This window comes from Leptopilina heterotoma, unplaced genomic scaffold (assembly GCF_015476425.1).
Source record: "Leptopilina heterotoma isolate Lh14 unplaced genomic scaffold, ASM1547642v1 Lhet_92, whole genome shotgun sequence".
NCBI lineage: Eukaryota > Metazoa > Arthropoda > Insecta > Hymenoptera > Figitidae > Leptopilina > Leptopilina heterotoma.
In genome coordinates, this window is record NW_025111199.1 from 909056 (window position 1) to 930881 (window position 21826).

Consider the following 21826-nt stretch of genomic DNA (forward strand, 5'->3'; position numbering starts at 1 on the left):
GATTTCGTTTTATTCCTTACTCTCTTTACTTTTATATACAAAATTCTCGATCAGCACGTACAAATTACCTTCATACAGCTGTAACATTAAATTGGAAATATATAATATTACGTGTAATATTAAAAAATATGACATGTATTATAATGCAATAAATAATTTTTATATTGAAGAACTATCTACGTAAAATTACGTGCTGCTTGAATTTATTCTTCAATTTCGTCAATCATTTTTAAAAAATCACAAAATTCATTAAAATCTCTAATATGTATAAATTTAGAGTAAGGAACAATTTTTTGATTTATTACTATTTCTAAAGTTGAATTAGGATATATAACGACTTTTTTTTTCACTGATGCGTCATTTTCAACTCTAGCAAAAGCCATAAAATCCTCATCTCCTTCTGTAAAGCACCAACTGTCATGAGGTAAATATTTTCTCTGCATGTTCTTACGTAAATTATTGTAATTGAGTAAGTGGTGACAGTCTTCCATTGCTTTAAATTGATGTCCTCTTCGTATATGTACCTTGACAAAAAAGATACTTATATAGAGAAAAAATATCATATTTATTTAACTCTTAGTAAAAAAATCTACAACTTTTCTTTATTTATACGTGTATATAACTGTTAAATACGTTATTTTAAAAATTAAATTGAAATTGAATAATATTAAATATAAATATATTGCATTTATATTTAGTGTTTTTTATGTGTCTATTATATTATATTATACATAATATGCTATGTATATATTTTTTAGTTATATTGAATATATTTTATTTTTGTGTTTATTATATTATAATTTACAATGTAAATATAATACTAATAATAATACTAAACACAATTTTAATAAAAATTAACTGAATTTATTAAAACCTATGTAAACATAATATTAATCGCAACAATTTTCACATCTTGTACTTACTTATTTATCTCTTTTCACTTCCAACCAAGCACTTTCAAAATTAATATTGAATATATTATAATAATATCTTATAATTATAAGATAATTTATAATAATAATTGTTAACTACTTCAAAACAACACTAACTTATAAAAATACAAACTGCACTATACATTTGTACAATAACAATAGCAGACGATTATTAGTGACATTTTCCCCCGTTGAAGGCGCTTCTATCGATGTAAGTGAGCCCTGAGGAAACACGGTAATGAAAACTGCGGCCACTTTGCGAGAGTGGCGTTCGGTCTCCTTATACTACTCCATGGTTTATGTCTGTAGTTGATGTTCTCACATCAATAGCATCAAACAAAAAATTGCATATAGTGTTAGCACCTTTCTTTAACCGATTTTCTATAAATATACATGTAACTGTTTTGCGTTTCAGAGAATGTGTGAATGTTTAAAACATTTAAAGCGATTAAACGTTTATAATATTGTTCATTTACTGGCAGTAAGGGTAGGGACAGATTTTGACCGAAATCAAATTCCAAACACAATGCATCTTTTTCAAGTAATAATTTTTTTTAATTTTGTGATCGTCGACAAGTTTTTTATGATTTTTAAATTCTATAATTTCCCCATTATTTTGATTTTAAAGCGAAAATTTAACACATCAGTGCGAGATTTTGAGAAACTGAAATTCAAATTTTTGTTTACATATTTTGAATATGTTACTTCACTGATTGGAGAATTTAAATCGCCGGTTTTAATCGAGTAATATTCAATAAACAGTTTGCACAACATAGTCATTGTAAGTTTCAAATTTTCTAAATATAATAAATTTGATTTTTCTAACGAATAATGTGATGCCGAAAGTGGTAACAAGCAATTATCATGTATCATGTTTTTAATGAATCCGTTAATACAAAATGTCTATTTTTCAGTAAAAAAATCTTTTTGTGTAGAAATGTTTTTTATCTATAAAATACAACTTTTAATGCATAATCTATCAATTTATACTTTATTGGATAATTTTAAATGATTAAACAATTTTTTAAAATTTAAATCTATTAATCTTGACAATATTTTTGTCAATGTTAGGGAGCAAGTGAGCTCTTCCTAAAGCGTAAAAAAAATTTTAGTTAAGCCAGGGGAATACACTGAATATTACACATGGGGTGTCTAGATGCCTCACTTACTTCTTATATGATTCAATAAATGAATTCTCGTAGATTTTTCTAACAAAATTTGATTTAAAAATGAATTTCAATTAAAATTTGACATATTATAAAATGAATTTTTAGAAATAATTGAATTTTGAAAAGATTTTACATAAAAATCTTTTAAAATTTGAATTTTTAATACTTTTTACCAATAATGCTGTAGAATTCATTTTTAAGTAAGTTTAATTAAATTTTTTGTAAATTATTTAAAGTAAACATGACTTTAATAGAACAATTTCTAATTAATTGAAATATCGTAACATTGAATTTCAAACATCAATAGATTTAAACATTTTTTTCAAAAATTATTAAGGAGGTTCTATCGCTTGACGTAGCTAGTCAAAACAGTCACAAATATTTAATGATTTGACTCACTTGGTAACGTACAACGTTTGGCAACGCCGAATCATTTCTAACCTGTGATGAAAATTATCATTTAAACTTCGCGTTAAAATTTAATGCGTATACTGCATGCAACGTTGACAAACGTTATAAGTGTTGTTTATATTAACAGATGAAACGTAAATTTTGTTTACAAATTGATTTATTGTAAATCTCACAGGTACCTATTGCCAATTGTTTTTAAAGATATGTAATTATTGCATGTCGGTTTAGTATTTAAAAAATTTAGAACAATATCTGTTCATTTAATACATTGCAGTATGTAAATATATATGACAAACTACTCAATTCCCATAAGACTCAATGTTAAGTGTTGAAAACCAAAAATGTTTATAACTTTTTTCATAGGTACCTAGAGGTCACAAAAATCTAACTACGCCTTTATATTAACTTTATCTAGCTGCTTATCAAGTTTTATTAAAATCTGTTCATTAAATCAATTATCGATAGAACCTCCTTAAAAATAATTAATTTAAAGAATAATTTTAGTTAAAAATTGTAGAAAATATTCTTATAAGTTTTAAAAATCTTAATTACTATGAAAAAATAATGTTGAATAAATATTTACACTACCGTTGGGAATTATCGGTATGGCTGCAAGCGCATGGCCCAAAAACATACTAATCTTTAAATCACGATTTTTTTGTAAATACAAATGTCAGAAAATTAACAAATATATAATTCGAAAGATTATTAAATTCTACGATTAATTATACATAACTAAGAACTTTAATAATTTATACAAAGATTGCAGCAATAAACAAATTTGACAAAAAAATTTTTAAAATAAAATTTTTTTGAAATTTTTTCAACTCCTGCACATTTTTTAAAAATTGTAGAAAAAATTTGAAACTTATATAGGTGTGAACATTCAAGTCTCATCTTTAATTCAAGACCAAAATAGTTCAAAAATCTTAATCGGTTAGCGAGATATCATTATAAACGGCAGAGCATTTTCAGCCAAAAACCGTTCAAAATCAACTAATTCACTGCATTTGTCAAAAAACATGCTCGGACGTTTATAATGATATCTCACGAACCGAATAAGATTTTTAAACTCTTTTGGTCTTTAACTAAAGATGAGACTTGAATGATCACACCTATATAAGTTTCAAATTTTTTCTACAATTTTTAAAAAATGTGCAGGGGTTGAAAAAATTTCCAAAAAAATTTTATTTTAAAAATTTTTTTGTCAAATTTGTTAATTGCTGCAATCTTCGTATAAATTATTAAAATTTTCAGTTATGTACCATTAATCGTAGAATTTAATAATCTTTTGAATGGTATAATTGTTAATTTTCTGACATTTGTGTTTACAAAAATATCGTGATTTAAAGATTGGTTTGTTTTTGGGCCGTGCGTGTGCAGTCGTACCGATAATTCCCGACGGTAGTGTATTTTCAATAAAACAATTAATACATACCTTATTATTAACAATACTGTAGCGATTGACTTTAATTTTATTTTCATCATTTTCTTAAATTATCGGTGCTTGTGCATTTACATGATCTTCTTCGTTTCGGTTACATTCTACAACTATCTCTCTATCTGCCGACTCTTCCTCCATACTCTCAACAACAATTTTATTATTTTTATCTTCAATCTTTTTTTCTTCTTGTTGATGGACTTCGCCATAGTTGATATTTACCTTTATTTTTTGGTCTACAGTCTCGTCAGATTTCATTATTGACTTTTCAATTTTATCTTTTTCTTCTTCTTTAATCTTTTTTCCTGCTTCCTGGAGCACGCGATGTCGAACAATGGCGATCATTGTTGGTATCTTTTTCAATTTAACGGTGTACAGTGTCGTCCGATTTCATTACCGACTTAAGGTTTCATTTTGACATCTTAAGTTTCTTTCTTTACAATCTCACCGTCACTTAAGGAAAGTGTGGCTGAAAGTGGTTTCCTTTTTTTGGAATTTTGATTCATATTTGTAATGATCTGAATTTTTATGCCAAAGGATTTGCTCGCCGGATGGAGTCCGGGTACTTAGTTTAGTTAAATTCTATCCATTTATCAAAACAATATTTAAATAATAAAAAAAAATTATGTTGGTGACGTCAATGAGGTAAGGTGTAGGGGAAGTGCGCCGGTTGTGGGCACCCTCCGGTTGTGGGCACCCCTACGTAAACTTCGACGGCAAGCAGACTTTACTGATCTAAGTATTGCAAGTCGTGTTCGTTGACAATACGGACTTTTCGTATTGATAACGAAACAAATATATGCATTTGTGTAATAGCTGTGAGCATATTAAAGAAAATTTGCATTAAATAAATAAAAAAGTAATTTTGTATTGTTTTCGAAGAGCAACATATGGGTGTAGATTCGTTCAGAAAAAAAGGGTTTAATTTTTTTTTTGCAGTGTTGTTATTATATTTTGTGATTTACCTTCGTGTTTAACCAAAATCCTGCATCACAAAATGTGTTGGTCTTTTTAAAAAATGACTGTCATTCCCGGTTGTGGGCACCTTTATGTTAAGGAGGCTCTACCATCTGACAATGATGAGGACTACTGTCTCATCTGTCTAAACTTTCTGCCAAGGAAAGTGACAGCCGCAAACTCCATTAAATGCGATGAATATAGTCGTTCAGTGCATTAGAAGTGCGTTATGTTATGAGTACTAGCTACTTCACATGCAAGCATTATGCTTTTGTTAGCTATGAGCATAGTGTGAAAACGTGTCATCATTTTTGTTCTTTATCCCAGCAAATTCTCTTAAAATAAAGAAACTTTCATTTCTTCTTTATTTGTGTTGGTTTCCTTTAATATTTTTCCATTTTTAGCGGATTTTTCAAGGGTGCCCACAACCGGGTACAAAATTTTTTTTGTCAAAAAATTCCCATTTCACTAAATTTCTAATAAAACTTTTTTATTTAAAGGAATCAATTTAATTCCTTCACTGACAGTCACCTTAGACCTCTAGCTTTAAATTCGTACACATATATTTGTATAATATGCACATGGACAAATGTTATGAGGCAAAAACAAAAGGGTGCCCACAACCGGAACACTTCCCTTAGTCATTAAAAAGACATTAGATTTAAACCTTGAAAAGGAAATATATTTTTAACAAAAGAATAGTAATAAAAATGACAAATAAAAATATATAATGAATAAAATGAATATAAAATAAAAAAAATAAAAATTAATAAAAGAATACGATACAAAAGAATTAATAAAAAGTAAATAATCCGCGTAACAAAATTAAGAACGAATGAATAAAATATAGCAAATGAATTAATTAACCGAATAATCAAAGAAACTGCCAACCCTGAACTAAGGCTTCGCTAACGCTAGTCTTACTCGCCATTTGTTCTGAAATATACATTGTGATTTACGTTTGTGAATTAATGTAAAAATTATGGTAGTTCTGACGTTTTTTCTCGCGAGGGGTGGATTCTAGAATTTACCCCCTAGACAACGCTTACGGGCGATTCTAGAGTCGTGCACGCTAGTCGATTATACGAGGATAATCGTTAAACTAGATATCGTAGTCCGTACGAATTTCTTGCTCGATAAGAAGCTAGTGCGAGTATATTGGTGGTTCAAGTTGCATCTCCACCAAGTAGCCCCTTGGTGTGGAGAATTCACTTAGTGCATCATCTCTGACGAGAGAGTAGTCCCTCAACTCGCCAGGAATGGAACAACCAAAGTTGATTGTGTGTATGTATGTGTATGTGTTCACGTGCCAGGACTAACATAGTGGCCCCATAGAGTCCAAATGCACTAGTGGTAGTGAGTGCATCGGTTTCACATGGTAGCCCCCATAGATCAACCAATGCATTCACGGCGAGAGCGGAAGCAAGTAGGCGAAGAGGGTTAGCAGGGTGTTAGCAGCCGTCGAGATGCCTCGAAGCAAGCCTCGAGTCCCTTCGACGGCGAACTGAGGAAATTGTCACTGCAACCAAGAATAGATAGAATAGATCGCTGTCTTCTTACCGTATAGTAAGGGGAGAGCGAGAGAGACCACGTGCTGCGCGGCGAAGAGTGCGCGTTCGGTACTCTCGACTTAGGCAGCCAACTGTGAGCTATGTATTATATATAGATATAGTACAAGCATACAAATAAAAGATTTTACTTTTCGTTCTAAAATTAAAACTCTTTCGTTACATCCCCCTTACTTAAAAAGCGAATTCTTATGAGCGTCTTGGGGATGAAGTCCAGGCGAAAATTCCATTTAAATCCATTTTCTCTTAGGCGACAACGTTTAACGCCTATCGGAACTTGGATCCACGGTCCTCCAGTAAGTTTGGCGATGGTAAAAGGCAAATGTGCAACATCGTACCAGAGCGGCAAAGGATTGTTCTTGGAGTTTTCACGAGGCGTAATATTATTATTGACATCGACTTCTTCAATAGTCGATGTTCGGTTGTTTTTACAGGCGCAACAGGAATTGTCAGAATTGGTTTGGAAAGAATTTCTTCTGAGATAATTCTAATCTTAATCTTTAGTCTATTTTCTTCTTTTGCGAAATTTAAAATTAGTAATTTTAGTGGTAATACAATTTTCGACAGTGGTTTCGACTTTGATTTTACTTCGAAGGAATGCTTCATTTGCTTTGCAATTTTATTTTTAGCAACTATTGTCATTGCAGACAATTAGGATTTAGTAACTTTTGAAGTGGCTAATTTAGTAGTTTTTGGTTTTTTAATATTTTGTTTGATCGGGGAAATAACACGGGTTAACGCGACGAGTAGAACTCTCGAAATTCGAATGTTTGTCTTATAATTTTCAAACTTCTCGTTCTCCATTTTTTCCTTTTCCTTTTTAGCGATGGTTAGTAAAGCAATTTCGAAATCGTCCTTTTTTATTGGTGGTGGTGTTTTTCTCTCTTGCATAATTTCTCAATGTTGCACATTTGTTTAAAAAAAATTGTTAAAATAATAATAATTACTTTTATTTTATGTTTCTTTAACGTTTTCCTCTTCGAATTGCAACAACCAATCAAGGGTTTATCCTTGATTGTTTAAAATGCGAGATTCGTTTTTCCCCGTTTAATTTACTTAAAATTTAGAATTTAGAAAAGATTAACTAAAAATGGTTGCGGGATGGGTTGTTTTAATTAATAAGCATTTATTTCCCTTATAAGTTTTAAATTTATTTTCCCTTTTCTTTTCAAAATTTAAGCGTAAAAACTACAATAATTATATTTTCGCTTACCGCTAAACTTATCCTACCACCTCCACTTCGTAGAGATGGTCCTTGTTTAATTGTTTAGTGTTGATCACCTCGATTGTAATTTTCAATAATTCTTCGCTTGATCCCTTGAGATGTCGATTATTTTAAACACATTTTATTAAACACATTTTAAACACAATTATTTTAAACACATTCTTACGCCCGTGATTTTACTCGCGTTAATTCTACATTTGTGTTGATTCTTTTTCACCACTATCGATTAACCGAGTTGTTAAAACTTGCCTTAATTAGTGTAGGAAACTAATTAAGGGACAGTTAAGAACGCGTCTTCTTATTATGAATGACCGATTAATACTGCGTTGAACGAACTGTGATGTCAATTTTTATACCAGAAACTATATTTCTGTTGGAGGGAAAATCTGCAACTCTGACATTCCTCAGGGATCGTTGTACCGTGTTGAAATAATTTATTATTTCTATATTTCGAAGGAGTACCCCTTTGGATCGCTTTTGCTGACTTTGCTTTCTTTTGAATTAATCAAGTCCATAGTATATTAATCCATGATTGCCAAAGACAAACGAAATTATTTGCAATAATTGTTGCTTCATTATTTGGCAATCATTAGTAATCTTTGTATATTTGTGTCCTTAGGGTTAACAACCTTGCAGCAATAAGTTATTGAACTTATTCTGATTTTAAGGAGGAATGTCATTACAGAGTATTTTGGTTGGTGTAACAATCGACATACGAGCTCATTCCAGAAAATGATTTAGTTGATTTGTTTGCATATTTCTTATAATAGGGATTCTCTCCTTTTTTTAATTTAATTATAATTAATGGATTATTGATTCGTAACAAACCACCATGGAATATTACAATTGTCGTCCCGATAATTTTCCATATTAAAGAAATACAAAATTAAAAATCGAAATCTCAAGTTCTTCTTTTAAGAAATCAACAATGACTAAGTTAATTAATTCATCTAAAATGTTTATATATATATTTTTATTTTATAATTTAGTGTCGATTTGACTGCTGTTCTATTTTAATTAGTAATTTTCTATCAATTCAGAATTAGAATGCATGAAGTAATTTATACAATTATATATTTTTATATCCTATTTTTTTTATTCGAAGTATTCCTTTGTTACTATTAATCTGTAAGAGTGTCTAACAATTAGTAATTAAAGTTAATCTTAAGCAAATTTAAAGATTTTGAAATTATTAGCTTCCTTAATAATTTTCTTGATTTTAACTAAACTATTTATATTAAGAAGAAAACTATCAATAATCCGAATCAAATTTATACAAACAAATTAAATATCTTAAATAAATCTCTATAAGCTCTTAGATTTCATATGTATCGACAGCACAGCTGCCTGAATACAGAAACCTGCTTAATCTGACAAATATTTTCGAAATTAATTAATAATTTCAAAATTATCAAAGAATCCAGAAAAAAACGGTAGCATGGTGGGATACGAGCCCACGACCTATCTATTGCCGGTAGACTGCTCTGACCAATGAGCTACATGCACCCCGAGATTCTCCGAATTCCTTGACATATATATATTTTTTTTTCAAAAAAAACTGTAGTTATAGTCATTAATCGAATTTGTTAATCTTAAACGTTAAGATATAAATTATTTAAAAAGTTTTGCAATACTTATTTTATAGATATAACCTGATTCTTACGTAATTATACTTGATATTAATTTCCTAGATTGTAAATATATTTATTATTCGTAACGAAATTTACGTTATCAAGGTAAAAGTCTTTGAATTGGAATTTTGGGGTAAGGACTTGTGGGCAAAATCTTGATACACGAGGTTGGATCTTCCGGGAAGTTGTTTGAAGAATCTGCGTCAAGAGTAGAGTTTTCAGGAACAATATCTTCAGGTGGACTTTCAATTTTTGTTAGTTTATTGTCGCCAGTATCGGTATTGCTTGTTCTAGATTCTTGTTTCCTTCGATAAGAACATTGGTACTGGGTTGTGAAGAGCAGTGAATATTAAGGATAGTTGAATTTCTTGTGGAATACAACCATCCTCCAATGGTGTTTAGCTTGATCCAGTGATTTTCTTCCTGGTACTCCAATAGAATGTGACATGATTTTAGTGTTTCCATTGTTGGAGTTAATAGAAGTTTTATTTCGCACGGTAGTCTCCCGCGGATTTCATGAATGGCTATTCCATTTTGGCACAATAGATATTCTGTAGTTTTTTTACATGGTTCCAATTCTTTTTCATTAATCAGCATATAAGTTCGCATGGGCTCATCAACGGCGATGTGGGAGTATTTTAATTGAATGGATACCTTAGCAGATCTATTTACAAGGATATCCTGAAAGACTGGAAACGAGTGCAATTGGTAAATCATGTAGTCCATCTTGTCCAGCAGAGGAATGTCCACCAAAACCTTAAGGTGCCCTTCTTCTAGTAGTATTGTAGTTCTTGATAGTTGAATAATTTCTTCTATGCTGTACTCTGGTCCTCATTTGTCCTTGAAGTTTTATTGGAGATATACTTTTTATCTTCTTTAATTCTGCTAATTCCGTTAAAATTTCATCTTGAATATCGGTGGCTGTATCCCAGGTATCTTCTGTAATGGATTTTTGCTTTTCCTTGGTGGGAAATTTCCACCCAAATTCACTACAAAAATGGCGGGCACTGAAGTCTCAGTAAAATTCTGAAACCATGAATTCCACACTTTGAATTCACAATTTTATACCATCGACGATCCGTTTTAGGGAACTTCCCCGGCGCCAGGTAAATAAATTACCCGGATCTCGATGTTGAACTTGAATTAAGAGATCTTCCCGGACTAGCTCGACTACAACCGAACCTCGTTAATTTTACAAGTACAAAAAAAATGAACGACTCGACACTCAGGGTGATAGTTACCATTCGCAGAGGAGAGAGATGAATTATAGGCACTGAGGAAAATAAATAAAGTGACACTTTAAATTACACTGTTTAAATCTTTCTCACTTTTCCAAAAAGGATTTATTTTTCAAAACGAAACAACTTGGGGAGAGAAGAGAAGAAGAATTCCACACGCCGGCTTGCCTATTCAACTGGTGGTTCGACCGGCAACCGAAAATGGCGGCGTCCGAGCTGTTCACCTCGTGGTCGACACTCAGAATCGTCCCCAGGGTCGGTTGACGGTTCCGTTGGCAATATGGTTGACGACGGAGACTCCAGAACGTGACCACTAACCTTTAATCTGGGCCAGAAGCTTCCGATATTCCATTATTTCGCCTTGATTTTATTTCTTTTCGAATTGAAGGACACGGTGACACCGATTATTCTAGGCGGCCAAGCACGAACTGCCGAAATTGTGTCACTCGGCTTCCTGCTACAGTCCCGAATATAGGTCATGCGCATTATGGTTCGCCCCTGCGACATGATTATGGTCCCGACATCGGTGTAGAGGATTGCTTCCGATCCACAGGATAACTGTCGCCTCGGTAGTGCTTGCAAACATCCGTTTCCCTGCATTTTCGGCCGGTCGACTAATATATTGTTTATAATAAATGGACAAATAACAATTTTGTCCATTTAACCAAAACATGTGGAATTCTCTCTATTATAAGATAACCTCTTTTTTCTTTTTTTACAACTCAACATTCAATAAATTAAAGACTCGATATAATTCAATATTTAAATCAAATGTTGAGTTCGTGTCTGGCCATCTTATTTCCGTCTTTAAATAATTGATAATAATAGTAAGCAATAATTAATTAATTTGAATTCTCGGATTTATTGAATCAGAAAAATCTGTAAGTTTCGGCGAAACCTTAATCAGGCTTTATTAACGTGATTTAATAAAATCCACGTTACAACTCCCCTCGGTCTAGCCGAAACAATGTCCCAAAATTTCTGGGCCCGCGGTCTGAACAGGGGTCACTCGTCAACCCTATTGTAAAATGGGTGTTACTACATTCTTTTCCCCTGGGACTCCGTAATGCACAATCAATCTGACAGAATATAAGATGCTTTGGAAAGAGAAACAGAAAACAAAAATAAATAGTAAGTAAAGTTATTGTCTTAATACCTGCAAGGTCCGATCTTCCAACCTGTTAATTTGACTTTAATGTCTCTTCTCTTACGTTTGATCGTTTCTCGTTTTAGATACTTGAATATTTCTCTCGAAGTTCTCATAGTTGGCGCGAAGCAGCAATAATAAAATAAAACAAAGAAATAACGGGTAACAATGGAAAAGAAAAAATTACAAATATGTCTAATTTCCAAAATGAATTCTCTTTATTTATCTGGAAATTGTTGGGAGTAATCCTTTATCTAAAGTAGGGATACTTCCAATTCTCTTTCAATAGAATTGGAGAAGAAAAAAAAACAAAACAAGATCCACTAAGGGCAATATTAGATACAGATAAAAAAAAATTAGTATGTAAGACTCGCTTTTTACTTGAAGTAATCCCGAATGTCCGAAAGAAACAAAAAGAGAAAGAAAACCAAAGTTATTATGAGCCAAAAAGAAAATAAAAAACTTAATTAACCAAACTCGAAAGTTTAAATAAATTTGGACTCGGTTACGGTTCATGTGGGGCTGTTTTTCACCCTATTCCGCGAGCTTACTCTGTCTCGTAAGATAGAGAGAAAAGAGGAGAGAAGAAAAAATTTATTCGGTTGCTTCGGGACACGACTTCTCTTCATGGCCCCGTTGACCGCATCTGCGACACCACATCCTGCGGCGGGCTGTTTCCGTTATCTCGGGGAGGTGGTTCAACCGCCAACTTTGGTTATTTTGGTACTGACCCCATGTGCGTCCCCAGATGTCTTCAACCGTGTCGAGGGCTACGCTAGTAGCCTCCTGTCGGAGTTGTTTCTTCTTTTCTTCCTCCAAGCGTTTCTCTTCTCTGATCAGGGCTTGTCGGCGTTCCTCCCTAGCTCTCTCGTATTCTTCCGCCTCCCTCTGCTTCCTTTGCTGGGTTTCCTGCAGGATGGCCTTCTGTTGGGCCATCTCTTTATCCTCTCGGGCTTCCCTTCGCCCTCTCTCTGCAGGCGTTTCATACTTGACCTTGGCTTTGTCCCTGATATATTTGGGTGGCCGATGTACCCCGGTTCGAAGGCGGAACTCCTTCCAGCTCTCGTCTGGTCCCCGCCTCTGGTCGATTTGTTGCTCTCGTCCCTGGGAAGGGTTATTAATCCCGATGGCCTCCGGTATCTTCGGTTGTTGGGAGCGATGTATGGCCCCTGTCATCTGTTGCGCGACATTTCCACTAGTGCCGGCTGGTACCCAACCCCTGGGAAGTTGTTGTGGGCGTAAAGGAGGTGCCGATGTTGCTTCGTGCTCTGGTCTGGTCGGAATTGGAGGAGGCTGCGCTATTTCCGATCTATCGAATTCTTCAATTAGTCTTTCTATTTGCTCGGCGAGCACCCGTTTTCGGTCAGCCTCCCTTTTCAATTTTTCTTCTTCCCCTGTAAAGCAAAAGAAATCGTACCCATGTTTTAAAGCATTTCTACTAAGTAATCGGTTTCCCAAAAAAAATATAAATTGTCTCCGTTACATGCTAGGGTTACTATTTTGGGAGATCTGTAATTTCGTGTTATCTCTAACCCCCCCCCTTCTCTAGGTTCTCTGTAGGGGATCAAGAGTTTGATTGGGAACCTACCTAAAGATCTACCTTCTTCCGTAGCGATTTCGTATACGGAAGGTCCTACTATGTTTACTATCGTGAACGGTCCTTGGTTTTTACCACCGAATGCTCGTGTAATTTTTTTTATGGCGGATGAGGCTATTTGTTTTTTACACATAACTTTATCTCCTATTTTAAAGACCGCGTGTCTACGTCTTTTATCGTAGCTCGCTTTTTGTTTGTTAAACGCGCTGTCCATTTGTAAAGAGACTAAATCTTGTAATTCTTTCAACTTTTCTATCCGCTCTAACCATTCATTTTCGTTTTCGGGTGTGAGGTCTATTTGGTTCTCTTCCGCTCGGTCTCGAAGGTTATTATACGGTCTAGGTTCTCTACCCATGTTAAGATATGCCGGACTAACGCCTGTGCTTCCGTGCACTGCCGTGTTATACGCGAATCTTAGGTCCTTAAGATAGACATCCCATTTTCTATGGTCTTTAGAAACATATGCCGATATCATTGTTTTCACCACTCGGTTCACTCGTTCCACGGGGTCCGCCTGTGGGTGGTACACCGGGGTAAAAGAATGTTTTATCCCATATGCTTCTGTTAACCCTTCAAATGCTTGATTAACGTACTCGGTTCCGTTATCCGATACCAGAACTTGGGGTGCTCCCCATCGGTTTAAAACTAAATCTTCGAATGCTTTTATTATTGTCTCCGCATTGGCTTTACGCATCGGGGCCAACTCTATCCACCGCGTGTATAAGTCTTCGAAGATCACGAGATATTGAAAGCCTAATGTGCTCTTGGGCCAAGGGCCCATCACGTCAGTGGCTACTACTGACCATGGCTTCTGAATAATTCTTCTTCCCATTAAACCTGCCGCGGGTCGCTGGTCGGGTTTGATTTTTTGACAAGTGTCGCACGTGCTGACCCAGGTTTTAATGTCGCGGTACATTCCTGGCCAATAGTAGAGCGCTGTTGCTCGGCGGTACGTCTTTTCAATTCCGAGGTGAGCTGCTTGGGGTTCGTGATGAATTTCGTTAAAGACTTCTTGTCTTTGTTCAGCAGGTATCACTAATTTCCAAGCATCTATATCGTCCATAACCGAGTCGATTAACGGATTTACGCGGTATCGGTAGAGTTTACCGTCCGTTACTTTCCAGCCATGGAATTTTCTCGGGGTTTCATTAACTTCCCTCACACGCTGGCAATACCATGGATCTTCAAACGGTGTCAAGGCAGCTATTGGCAGCGCCATCTCCTCTTCGTACATTTTTGAGAGCGCATCCGGGACAAGGTGTTCAGATCCTTTCCGATGCACTACCTCAAAATCGTATTCAAGGAGGTCGAGCGCCCACCGAGCCAGCCGACCCGTTGGATTATGCAAATTGTGCAGCCAACGCAGTGAACTGTGGTCAGTGATGACCTTAAAATGAAACCCTTCGAGGTAATGGCGGAATTTCTTCACAGCCCAAATTACCGCGAGGCATTCTCTCTCGGTGACGGAGTATTTCCGTTCTGCTCCCGTGAGCGTTCAGCTCGCGTACGCGATGGCCCGGTTTTCTCCGTTTTGACGCTGAGTAAGAACTGCACCTATACCGAAGTCACTCTCGTCGGTGTGTAGCTCGAACGGTAACGTAAAATCAGGATATGTTAGGGTTGGCGCGGTCGCGATCAGTTCTTTAAGCTCTTCGAACGCGTTTTGTTGGGTTTCGCCCCATTTCCACGGGATGTTAGTGCGTAACAGTTTGTTAAGTGGTTCGGCTAAAGTTGAACGCTGGGGGATAAAGTGTCGGTACCACGACGCCATTCCGAGAAAACGTCGAAGTTGTTTGATTGTTTTTGGCTCGGGGTATTTTGTGATCGGTTCTACTTTTTCCGGGTCAACTTGTAAGCCTTCGTGATTTACGATAAATCCTAAATATCGGGCGGATGTTACTCCGAATTTACTCTTTTCTGGATTAATCGTAAGGTTCGCTTCTTGTAATCGGTTAATCACGATTTTTAACCACTTTTTATGATCTTCGAGTGTTTCGGTGACAATCACGATGTCGTCTAAATACGCGTAGACAAACGGTTCCATTTCCGGCCCTATGAGGGAATCTATTAATCTTTGGAATGTCGCTGGAGCTCCTGAGAGTCCAAACGGCATGCGTTTAAACTGAAATAGACCCATACCGGGGACGGTAAATGCTGTGAGTTCTCTACTTTTCTGTGATAGGGGAATTTGGTGATACCCCCATTTTAGATCTAAGGTCGTGATATATTTTGCGGCTCGAAGTTTCTCCAAAATCGTATCCATTTTCGGCAATGGATACGCGTCGGTTTTCGCTACACGGTTTAATTTCCGAAAATCTATGCATAGGCGGTAGGTACCGTCTGCCTTTTTGACCATTACTATAGGGCTGGACCAACCGCTTTTTGAGGGTTCTATGATACCTTCTGCTAACATTCTTAATATTTCTGCGTGCATAGCTTCTAAAACTTTCGGGGAAACCCTATAATAGCGCTGTTTTATTGCCGAATGATCCTGGACGTCGATGACATGTTCGGCTCGATCTGTCGCCGGTAGGTCATCGGGGATTATTCTAAGGAGACCCGAAACAAACTGTTTTAAATCTTCACGTTCTTCGTCGGTTATTATTACTAATCCGCATAGTTTCTCCGACTCGGGCGCGTCGCCTTCGTTTTGGACCGTGATAGCTTCTACGCCCTCTTCGGTGTACCGATGTACCGAATCTGGGTAATCGGCCATGTACCATTGTCGCTGTCTGCCATCGTGTATCACGCCGAAAGTATGAATAAAGTCTACTCCCAGGAAAACTTGTTCACCCATTCCTGGAACTATTAACACCTTCATCATGCGGGACACGCGATCGACTTCAATTGGGAGATAACAAACGGCTTTTACCGGGCGCACCGTACCGTCGGCTGTCATAACCGCTTTTTCGGTTGCCGGCTGTAAATCCGCTTTATACCTCTCGGCGATTGCTAGGCCGATATCGCCTAATACTGTGCGCGATGCACCATTGTCAATTAAAGCTTGCACGTTAGGGGTATTGCCTATTCGTATATTCGTGAATACCCGTAAACTGAAGCCTTTGTCTTCCGCTGGCGGTTCCCTAATTTCTAAGCGCAACGGTTTTTGTTCGGATTCTACTCTAGGTTCTATATCCGCTTTTAACAGTGCCATGATTGCCTGATTACTTTTCCATGGATCTGTACCATTGTGACTCTCAACACGGTCGTTTAACAAAACAGTTTGGTCGGCCTCATACTGTCGGGTGGCTTTCCGTTTTTTCGACTTTTTGTTAACGTCCTCCGCGGATTTCCGATCATTTTCTATTACTACCGGTTCGGATTGTTGCGCGGTTGTTTCGATTACTTTTGTTGAGGTTTCTATGTTTTCTGAGGAGGAGGAGTTGACCTTTACTTCTCCTCCTTTTTCGCGTTTCCCGGACACCCTTCGCAGGTTTTAGTGGTCACGCCGTCTTTACCGCACCGTCTGCAATAATTATTACGACGCTTTTTAGCGCAACCTGTTTGGAAGTGGCCGGTTTCGTGACAGTTCCAGCATTCGACTTCTTTAGGTTCTTTTTCCGCTTCTTTGTCCGATTGGGAGTTCGAATTTTTCTCGGCGTTGTCTTTTGACGTCGAATTACTCGTGTTTGTGTTCGATTGGGAATTCTTTTCCTTATTCCATCTGGAATTTCCCGACTGTTTGGAAGATTGTTGGTTGTCTGGTGAGGAAAACCTTTTACTGCCCACCAGAGCTGCCACCAATGCATCCATTGTCTTTGGCCAAAGCTCGCCTAGTTTTTCCGTATTCGTTTGCGGGTCTTCTGTATTTATCGGTCTCGGTACTTGCTCCGTTTCCGATTTGAGCGCCGCAATGTTTGACGGTTTCTGACTTGCCCCAACCTGCCCTCGAAACGCGTATTCCGGAATAAGCGATTTCTCAGGTGGGGGTGGGGGTGTGTCGTCATCCGTAATTGCGGTTACTCGTTCGTACTCGGTAGCTAAATCCGCAAGACCGTTGAAATCATAAAATTCGTGTCTACGGATTGCTCTACGGTATTCGGCCCTAAGGTTTGCATGTACTCGGTCCATCTGTGCTGTCATGTCGATAGGTCTAGTCGACAGTTCGTATAGTCCGTACATACATGTGAGGTAATCGATTGCCGATTCTCCGGGTCCCTGTCTTCTAGAGAGAATCTGCTCTTCTAAACGGTCTTGGTATCGGGAGTCTCCAAACCGAATTTGGAACTGTTTCTTACATTCTTCCCAAGTACACCATCTTTGTCTATTTTGGCGGTACCAGTGTGCTGCCATCTCGGTAAGGAGAAAGGGCATTGCTACTAGTAATTCCTGATCGGTCATGAATGACGCGGCCCTTCCCTCTTCTACCCGCCACAAAAAATTGTCTACGCTTGACCCTCTTTGCCCATTGAACTTTATCTTCCAACTCTCGACAGTTCTCGCGACATCTCTCGGTTTTTTATACATGCTACTCTGTCTTTGCCAGTACATGTTTTCCTGTTCCCACGGTCTGTTTTGTTCCGAAAAAGGATTGGACGGTCTATTTACGTAATGTGGGTCGAGAGTATTTTGTCTATTTTCTGTCGTGTTCTGTTGTTGGTCATATCCGCCTACGGTATGTCTTTCCGCTGTCGCGAAGGTTGGGTTCGTTTGGGGAAACATACTATTTGTTGGATAGTATGGAACTTGTCTCGGTCTGTCGGATTCCGTTATCGATTGTCCGTATGGTTGTGGAGGGGATGGTCTATATCCCGTATAGTAATTTGTGGTCGGTGGAGGTGGTATACACTCTAAGTGTTGGCTCCAACTCAATCCTGTGAAACGCAGATCCGGATTACAAACCGTCGTGGTTGGAATTATAGGTGGCGCTGTCGAGTTGATTCTATTGTCTGTGTGGGTGTACCTATAATTCTGTGTGTGTTGGTAATTAGCCGGCTGGTATACTGGTTCGGATTGTGTTGTTACCACTGTCGTTGTGTAACATGTGGGACATGTACTTGCTATTGTGACTGGTTGTTTTGTCTGTCTTTGTACTATCGACATTAACGTTGTCATTTGTTGTTGCATTGCGAGTATCGATTCACGCAATTCTTGGATTTCCGCATTGACTCCATTATCTGTCCGGTTTTCCCTATTTTCCGCGTGTCCGCGACGCGTGTTGACATTAGCGAAATTTGAATTCGGTGGGGGAAAGTTACTCTGGAAATGTTGTGGTCTAAACCGTCTTTCGATTCCGTTAGTGCTATCCGTAAACGTGTTTGAGGAATCCGAGGTCACCGGTGTTGTCGGTAGACCCATGAATTTTGCTGAACCCGGTGTAATGGGGGTGGAGGTCGGTACTATAGTCGTCGGTATTGTGAACGCCTCGTCGCTATCGTACCACGGAACTTCGATATTGCCCTGCATGCGTGCAATTAACCGTTGGAGTCGCGATTGTACCTCTTCGAACGTACCTGACGTATTACAACCGTTCTGATGGAGTTGATTTTTCATCTCCTGAAACGCTTGGACCTGTTCGGCAAGTTCATCTATTAGTCCGAATCTATTCGTCTCTTCCGAATTTTCCTCCCTTTGGGTCTGTATCTCTTGTGTGTTTTGTGGCCTCTGATTTATTTCCCCCCCCCCTGCTCCTAGTTCGGGTTGGGTTGGGTCTGTTCTTTCTGAATCTGCCATATTTTTTTTTCTTTGGTCAATAAAGGACAAGAAAAAAAAAAACGGTTGGCAAAAAAAATAATTTTTATTTTTATTTATGGATAATTTTCCTTTAATTAAGACCAGACAGAAGGAACTCAAAGAACAAATTCAAGAAAAATCAAATAAGTAAAATAAAAAAAATTTTTTTGTTTATCTTCGGTAATATTTGTGATAATCCGTTATTCTGGGAAAATTATTACTTGTTCTTTTAATTTCCTATAAAATTCAACCAGAAATTCTATAATTTCCTAAATTTCTATAAATTTCTGGAAATTTCCATAAATTTCCAAAAGTTACCGCTGTTTCTTATTCGGTGTTTTTACTAATTTACCTGTTTGTGGGGAAAGTTATCGGTTTGTTTCTTAAATTTCACAAATTACCGAAAAATTTCCAAAATTTCTTCGGAAATTACCGCTATTTACTACTCGGTTTCCGAAAATTTTCCGTAATTTCCGTAAATTGTGCTATTTTTGAGGGTGAATTATTGGTAAGTTTCTTAAATTTCATAAATTTCCTAAAATTTCAAGTAAATTTCCCGCTTGAAAATATAGTTAAGGTCGGCAAAGAAACTTTCCTACTTTCACAAAAACTATATTTTTCCAATTTACTTGAAATACTACAAAACTTCATAAATTACCGGTAAACTTCCTCCGAATTTAGGTAACTTTCCTGACTTTAAATTTAGTTACTTTCGGTAAAGAAATATTTTCTTTTTCAATTCACTAAAAAAAAAATTTTTTTTTTTTAATTTTTGATTGGGAATTGTTTCAAAATTTCTTAAATTCCCAATCTTACCGGGTAATTTTCCGAATAAAGTAAAATTATCTATTTCTATTTTCCCTAACTATTTTTGAAAATTTCCTACGTTTCCTTAAATTTCCAAAAAAAAAATACTATAATTCCTGTAATTCCTTTCTTTATTACAACTGTCAAAAAAAAAGAAAATAATTTGAGAAATTATTATTTATCTTTTACTTGGGTTCGTGCCTGCTTATTTATCTCCCCATTTAACTATCTTCAAAATTACCCCCTCACCCCAATCACCGAGAAATCCAAGAGAAAAAAAATTATTTTTGGTAATTCTTCCATATACTTTTCACCAAAAAAAAATTTTAATCAAAGAAAAAAAAATCTTTCTATTTTTCTCGAAGGTGGTAGGGGACACTGCAGGTGCTTAAAAAAAATTCTTCGATCATGCTAAAAAAAATATTTAAAACAAAACCATTTTCCAAAGCATCTTTTTAATTACAAAAATATTATAAAAAATAAATTTCCAATTTTTACACAAGAAAAATAAATAGCACCTGTCAGATGATATAGGGAGAACAAATTTCACAAGAAAAAGAGAAAATAAAGCAATTATAGTACTCACCGGCGGCGAAAACTCCCGCTCAACTCTCTCACCTCACTAATACATCTACAATCCTTTTTTTTTCAGTCTCTCTCGTCTGCGATGGCCCTTGAGTTGGGCGCCACTGTTGTAATGGATTTTTGCTTTTCCTTGGTGGGAAATTTCCACCCAAATTCACTACAAAAATGGCGGGCACTGAAGTCTCAGTAAAATTCTGAAACCATGAATTCCACACTTTGAATTCACAATTTTATACCATCGACGATCCGTTTTAGGGAACTTCCCCGGCGCCAGGTAAATAAATTACCCGGATCTCGATGTTGAACTTGAATTAAGAGATCTTCCCGGACTAGCTCGACTACAACCGAACCTCGTTAATTTTACAAGTACAAAAAAAATGAACGACTCGACACTCAGGGTGATAGTTACCATTCGCAGAGGAGAGAGATGAATTATAGGCACTGAGGAAAATAAATAAAGTGACACTTTAAATTACACTGTTTAAATCTTTCTCACTTTTCCAAAAAGGATTTATTTTTCAAAAAGAAACAACTTGGGGAGAGAAGAGAAGAAGAATTCCACACGCCGGCTTGCCTATTCAACTGGTGGTTCGACCGGCAACCGAAAATGGCGGCGTCCGAGCTGTTCACCTCGTGGTCGACACTCAGAATCGTCCCCAGGGTCGGTTGACGGTTCCGTTAGCAATATGGTTGACGACGGAGACTCCAGAACGTGACCACTAACCTTTAATCTGGGCCAGAAGCTTCCGATATTCCATTATTTCGCCTTGATTTTATTTCTTTTCGAATTGAAGGACACGGTGACACCGATTATTCTAGGCGGCCAAGCACGAACTGCCGAAATTGTGTCACTCGGCTTCCTGCTACAGTCCCGAATATAGGTCATGCGCATTATGGTTCGCCCCTGCGACATGATTATGGTCCCGACATCGGTGTAGAGGATTGCTTCCGATCCACAGGATAACTGTCGCCTCGGTAGTGCTTGCAAACATCCGTTTCCCCGCATTTTCGGCCGGTCGACTAATATATTGTTTATAATAAATGGACAAATAACAATTTTGTCCATTTAACCAAAACATGTGGAATTCTCTCTATTATAAGATAACCTCTTTTTTCTTTTTTTACAACTCAACATTCAATAAATTAAAGACTCGATATAATTCAATATTTAAATCAAATGTTGAGTTCGTGTCTGGCCATCTTATTTCCGTCTTTAAATAATTGATAATAATAGTAAGCAATAAATAATTAATTTGAATTCTCGGATTTATTGAATCAGAAAAATCTGTAAGTTTCGGCGAAACCTTAATCAGGCTTTATTAACGTGATTTAATAAAATCCACGTTACACTTCCCAGTTGTATTCTTTGATATAAGTGGAGCAGTCTGGTAGTTGATTGGGGCAAATTTTATGGAGGTCTGATGCTTTTTCTCGTAGATTAAGAA

At 36.5% G+C, this 21826-nt stretch overlaps 1 protein-coding gene across 1 annotated transcript; it reads right to left on the reverse strand.

Moving 5' to 3' along the window:
• Positions 1 to 11523: 11523 nt before the first annotated feature.
• On the reverse strand, positions 11524 to 21426 carry LOC122511977 (trichohyalin-like). Its single transcript, XM_043627574.1, has 2 exons — positions 21106 to 21426; positions 11524 to 13113 (listed from the first exon to the last, which is right to left on the reverse strand). Exons 1-2 carry the CDS (start codon positions 21137 to 21139, stop codon positions 12314 to 12316), a joined length of 834 nt encoding a protein of 277 aa, XP_043483509.1. The 5' UTR covers positions 21140 to 21426; the 3' UTR covers positions 11524 to 12313.
• Between the last annotated feature and the right edge of the window lie 400 nt (positions 21427 to 21826).